This window comes from Aythya ferina (genome assembly GCF_964211825.1).
Source record: "Aythya ferina genome assembly, chromosome: Z".
NCBI lineage: Eukaryota > Metazoa > Chordata > Aves > Anseriformes > Anatidae > Aythya > Aythya ferina.
In genome coordinates this window covers 40859770-40866065 of record NC_140299.1, presented here as the reverse complement: position 1 = coordinate 40866065, position 6296 = coordinate 40859770, and the positions used below count along the sequence as shown (strand labels likewise).

The 6296-nt window shown below is 60.1% G+C and overlaps 1 protein-coding gene across 1 annotated transcript; it reads right to left on the bottom strand.

The window, feature by feature from the left end:
• Positions 1 to 3832: 3832 nt before the first annotated feature.
• Positions 3833 to 4876, bottom strand: FOXB2 (forkhead box B2; the record flags this gene model as incomplete). Its single annotated transcript, XM_084505371.1, has 1 exon — positions 3833 to 4876. The coding sequence occupies one exon, from the start codon at positions 4874 to 4876 to the stop codon at positions 3833 to 3835; it is 1044 nt and encodes a 347-aa protein (XP_084361497.1).
• Between the last annotated feature and the right edge of the window lie 1420 nt (positions 4877 to 6296).

Below are 6296 nucleotides of genomic sequence, written 5' to 3'. Positions count from 1 at the left end.
CCTGCAGCTTATTCGACACTTGATGAAGGTTACATCTGTTGTCATGTAATGGCATGACTTAACCAAAAAGCATGACTCTTCTCCATGTGCCATTTTACAGCTGACTGGCATTGGCTCACAGATGTGAATTAGAATCTTTCTGAGCTGGAGTGATCCTGAACTTAGATTTCTGTCACAGGGTCTGAGAATAGTGCTCTAAGCATTCTGCTTTCTTACGTGGGCAATGCCAGTGGCTGCATTGTATGAGCAAAGGAGGAGGACCACTGATTATTTAAAGAAATTAAAGACATATATATCTTCAGGATAGAGCCTTGTAGGTGGTAAGTTTTGGTATTCGGCATATAAAAGTCTAAAACTACACCTAGTTTATCCAAATGAAGCTGGTTAATTTTACCATATGTTCATCAAAACTTAAATATTTCCAGGATGTTCAAAAGCAGTAATGGAACATTACTTTTCAAAACTGAGACACTTACAGATTTCAAGCATTTACAGGAATGGGTATATATTAAAGTGATAGTGATTTAAAATAAAATCTTACAATAAAAAGGAAAATCTGATTGATCCCATAAACATCAGTGGAATTCCAAGCAGACTTCCCAGATTGATTTCTGGCCTGACAGGCTTCGTGACTGAGTCAGTGGAGCCCAGAACTTCACAGATAGTATTGGAGGTGCCACTGGGCTCAGAATGTATGGACTGAAATGGCTGTCACACGTCAGACCATAAAACACGTTCATTCTAGAAGTCTTACTGCATTTGCTTGGTTTTTCTTGCATTGCCTGCTGTATGGAGTGAAGCGGTGCCTTGGTTAGGAATAGTTTCCCATGGGTGGAAATAAACATCACTTTGTTAGCTAGCCATAATAAATCAGAAACATAGTGGGGTGATGAATTCCCTTTCTTAGGCCTCTGTTCTTCTACCACTGACTCTTGCTTTGCTACCTTTGGCAGTGTAATGAAATTAAGAATTAGCCTGCTTCTCCTACTTACATTTATTTCTTCTAGTTACAACCATCCTGTCTGCTCCCACCCCGTACAGGCTCAGCTGCTTTTTCTGTGCAGAACACAGATGTGCCTTATTCTGAAGGCAAGCCTGTGGCATACCGCTATAGCAGACAGGCAATATCTTGTAGTTAGCGTTAAGTCTGTGGATTTGTTTTCCTGTTTGGCTTACCAAGTAAAAATCTTACCCTTCTCCAGTTTACACCTGCTTTTTTTTTTTTTTTTTTTTTTTTTGGAGGAAAGGGTACTATCTGACTTGGTACACACTGTACCATCGGCTGTTTCTGAGCAGTGATGGGATTGCTGTTTACATATTGGGATTGTAGGTTGTTGATACAAGACTTTATAATATTGCAAAGACGGGGTCCTTAGAAATAAGGAAAAATGCTTAAACTCTCTACAAGATATTTCTCAGCCGCTGACTTTGCCTTTTCCCCCTGACAGCCTGAAGCGCTCCCGTCGCTCCGGCGCTCTGACAACTTTCCCTGTACGAGCTGCGAAGAGCAGCCTTGGCTCTTTGGGTCACGCAAAGCGCAGGCAGCTGCCGCGGGGCTCACCCCAAACCCCCGGCCGGGCGCCCCGCGGCCCCGGCGCCCCTCTTCCCACGGTCTGCTGCCACCGGGCTGCCCTCGGCCCCCTTCGACATCAGCTTCGCGACATCGTCTCGGTCCCTCCCGGGAAGGATTCCCGCAGCTCCCGCTCCGGGCTTCACCTTCCCCTCTCCTCTCGGGCCCTTCCCAGGCGGAAAACACAGACCCCTAAAGATGCTCCAGGGCCCCAGAGGGCACCGCGTCGAAGGGGTGCCGTGTATTTTAGCACACCGAGCTCAGTAAAACCGGCGCGATTCGCCACTTACTCGGGAGACTGCTTTCAATACAAGCGGCAGATTTAGCAGCAGAAATATCGGCTCGATTTCTTGCCTGAAATGGAAGACAGCAGGGCAAAGGAAATGTGAAGCACTTTATATATATGCGTATAAATACATAGACATATATGTAGACATATATATATATACACACGCATATATATATATATATATAATTTCTTTCGCTCTGTTTACCCGCCTGCAAAACTTTTGAGGCGATCCTCCTGCTAGTCCGATTTCCGAACAGTGATACCGATCTGTGCCTCATTAACGCAACGTTATTAGCAGCCTCGTATTTTCCAGCGCTGGGAGCGTTGTAGTTTTGGAAGTGAAGGTGCAACCCCCGCCCGGAGCGGAGAAAGCAAGTGGAAATCGAGCAGCTGCGGGGTGAATTTCAGACGGGCGCAGGGAAAACTGGGGACCTCCGGCACCCGGGGCTCAGCAGGCTTACTTTTCCCACCAACAGCCGCTTTTCTGCGGCTGCAGATCCCCCGGCAAGGAGCAGCACAACCCAGGGCACCTTTCCCAGGGGCTGCGACCGCGACCTGGCCTCTCGGGGCGCGGCGAGAGGCGGGGAAGAGCCGGGCAGCGACCGGGATTCAGCGCCCGGCGGCAGAGCCCCGGGCGGTGGGATCGGGATCCGAGCCGGTGCCCCTTCCTCAGAGCCGGCCAGCACCGGAGGAAGCACCTCGCCAGCGGCAGGTTTTCCCCTTAGAGGTTTCTTTCCCTGTCCCTCTCTGGTTTTGTCTCTGGGAGAAGTTTTGGGCGCTTCAGTCTGTCTGGGGGGAGAGGAACCTACGGTGCGAGCACGCGTTTCTGAACCTGTGTAAAAGGCGAGTGTTTTAAACAGCAGCACCAGCAGAAGCAAATGAATAGATGGGTTTTAATGATCATTGGTGTACAGCAGGGCAGACAGGGTACGGCAGCAATCTCTCACAAGCCAGCCGGGACTCGTCAGCCAGAGCATCGCTCTCTGACTTCTGATCCCTCTGCTTTATGCAGACCTCTCGTCTGCTGGAAGGTTGTTTTCAGTAAAGTGCTTTTCCCGAAGATTTAAAATTTTTTTTCTTCTCTCTCTCTTTTTTTTTTTTTTTTTTTTCTTTTCCCCACCCAACAGGTTTTAGTGTTCACACTCACGTGGAAGAAACGCCAAGCGACACATACAAAATAGCGATATCTGTGAGCGGTAAAAGGCGATGTGATAAGCACAATCTACAAATGGCAGGGCTGGTTTCATTTTAAGGACAATCGAGGGAATTCGGACACTCACAGCCTGAGAGGCCAGGTCATACTTCGGTCCCTCCTAAGGTATTACCCTCACTGAGACGCAGCGTAAAAGTGTGAGGGGGAAGGACGAGTAATCGTTAGTTAAAGGAGCCCTTCGACGTCAGCGCCGTTGTCATTTAAATTCCCACTAATTAATCGAGCTATTTAAAGCCTACTCTTTAATTCGCGAGCATCACGCTTCCCGAGGCCCCGCAGCTCGCCGGGGTCCGAGTTGTTACCTCGGCTTCGGCCGCCTCCTTCGGAGCGAGCTCCCCAGGTCCGCGGAGCAGAGGATGGATGCTCGGGGGAGGGGGAAGAGCAGAGCTCAGCGCAGGTTTTGCCCCTGTGGCAGTAGCCCCTCTGCCGCCGCGCCCCGAGCCTGGCGGGACCCCGGGGGGGGCTCCGAGGGGAGCCCCAGTGCCCGGCCGCCCCCAGCCCCAGGCTGTCGGGGTGACGGGCAGCCTCCCTCCGGCCCCTTCCAGCCCCCGGCAGTGGCTTTTCACATCACCTCTCCGCCACTGAGGGTACGTAACGACGATAAAAGCTCTTACCTGCGACCTGGCTCTCACACAATCTGATTGTACACAACACAAACACAGGCAGGGGCACGGTCACCAGACGGAGCGGGTCTCCGTGCCGCACGCGTGCCCCCTCCCCTGGGAGCCCGGGGGCCTCCGCGGCCCCGGCCCCCGGCCCTTTAGGAGTGCACCAGGACGGAGTGCAGGGAGCCCTTGCCCTCGGGGGCGCCGCTCGCCGCCTGCTCCAGGAGCGCAGCCGAGGCCGGGGAGGCGGCGGGGCAGATCTGCGAGGCGGCGACCGTCAGGGCGGGGATGGCCGAGGCGGCGGGCACGGCTGGGGCCGGCTTGATGGGCACCGGGACGGCGGGCATGGTCTGCGCCGGCGGGTGGCAGAGCGCCTTCACGGGCACCCCGAAGGGTCCGTAGTCGGGGGACACGGGCACGCCGGCCACCGGGTCCATCACCCCGACGTGGGGCCACATGGAGCTGACCACGCTGCTGAGCTGGCTGGGCACCGGGTAGCCCAGGTGGTGCATCACCGAGGCCAGCGGCAGCCCGCCGGCCTGCAGCACGCCCTTGTAATCTCTGCCTATGATGTTCTCGATGGCGAAGGGGTGCTTGAAGCCCGACGGCTGCCCGCTGCCGTAGGGCGAGAACTGCGGCAGCCTCCCCACGGCGGCGGCGGCGGCGGCGGCGGCCACGGCCGCCTCGGAGCCCGCCAGCCCCGGCACCTTGCCCGGGGGCGGCGGCGGCGGCGGCGGCGGGTGCGGGTGGAAGTAGTGCACCATGTGCGGGGCGGGCGCGGGGGGCTTGCCGGGACCCCCGCCGGCCGCCCCGCCGCCCGGGCCGCCGCCGCCGCCGCCGCCGGGCAGGTGATGCTCGGGCCGCAGGACCTTGAAGCGCTTGCGGCGCCGCAGGAAGCTGCCGTTCTCGAACATGTCCCCGCAGTCGGGGTGCAGCGCCCAGAAGCTGCCCTTGCCCGGCTGGTCGGGGCGGCGGGGGATCTTGATGAAGCAGTCGTTGAAGGAGAGGTTGTGTCGGAGAGAGTTCTGCCAGCGTTGCGTGTGCTCGCGGTAGTAGGGGAAGCGCTCCATGATGAACTTGTAGATGTCGCTCAGGGGCAGCATCTTCTCGGCCGAGTGCTGGATGGCCATGGCCGTCAGGGAGATGTAGGAGTAAGGCGGCTTCTGGTCGCTGTACGAGCTCTTCCCCGGCCTGGGCATCGCCGCCCCGCCGCGGCTCTCCCGCGGCCGCACGCCCCGGCCGCGCCGCGCTCCGGGCTCGGGATGCTGGGGACGGCCGTGCCCTGCCCCGCCGCCGCCCCTACATCGTGGGCGCCGCCAGCACGGACCACGCGCGACCGCGACTCCCCCGCGGGATGGGCGCACGGAGCCCCCGGGCGCCCTCGCCCCGCGGGGTGCGCTCGCCTCGGCCCCCCGCCGCTCGCCGCGGGGCCGCAGGGGGCTCGGGGGGCTCGGGGGGCTCGGGGGGCGCGGGGCAGGGACAGCTCCCGGCCGCCGCGGGTGTCCCCTTCGCCCGGCTCCTGGAGGCCACCGGGTCGCCCGGGGTCCCCCGCTGCCCCCTCGCACTCTCTCTGCTGGCGCTGGCGCTCGGCACGCGGCGGGGGCTGGGGAGCATGAAATTACCCCGGGCCTCTGCGGAGACGGGGAGCAAGGAAAGCAAAACGCCCCTCTCACCGCTCAGTCCGGCGTCCCCGAAAAAAAAGTTTGCGGCGGGCGGAGGCGAGCGCTGGGAGGCAGCGGGGAGAGGAGGCGAGCGGGGCGGCGGCAGCCCCGGCTGTGTCGGGTGTGCGCGCTCCGGCGCGGTTTTGTAATGATGCCCGAGCCGGGAGACCCCCGCAGCTCCTGCTCTCCTGCTATATATCACATGACAGCGGCTCGGGGACTTGGCGCCTGGTGGAAAAGGAGCGAGGAGCGGCTCCCGGCTCCCCTCTCACTCGCACCTCCTCAGCTGGGCGAGGTGGAGCCGGGGGGGGGCGAGGAAAAGCCATGTGAGGGCGAGATCCTCTTTCAAAACACAGGGCCGGGAAAGGATGCCCGAGCAGGGCCGCCCCCTCCGCCCCCTCGCCCTCCCGGCCCTCCCACAGCCCCTCTGCCCCCTGCCCCTTCCCCTGGCCCCGCACCTCTCCCGATCCCCCGGGGACACCCCGGGGAGGGGGCGTCGGGCCGGAGCCGGGACCCGGGCAGCGGCGAGCTGCGGCCCTTGGGAGCTGCTAATTCATTGAGCCCGAAAAGCCGCGCGAAGCCTAGCACGAAACTCGGAGAAGCGCAGGGAAAAGGCTGCGTTTTCCTCCCCAAATCGTTGCGGGCACCTCGTGCTCCTCGGCCGCGCTGCGCCGAAGGCACCGGCAGAGCCACCCTGCCGGCGCCTGGCCGCGGGGTGCTTCGCTCCGCCGCCGCCGATCGGGCAGAAACCAGCGAGCGGTGCGACCTTCGGTGCGCATCCCCCGGCAGTGCCCTGCGAGCGCGGGCAGCCTGCGGAGCCGAGCGAGCAACGGGGAAAGGCGCTCCCCGCGCCGCCGCTGAGGTGGAAGGAAACCCGGCCAGCCCCGGCGGCCACCGGAGCCCAGTTGTCGGGATGCTGCTGCCATAGGAGGTGCCAGCCTCGAAATGATCGCCCCGG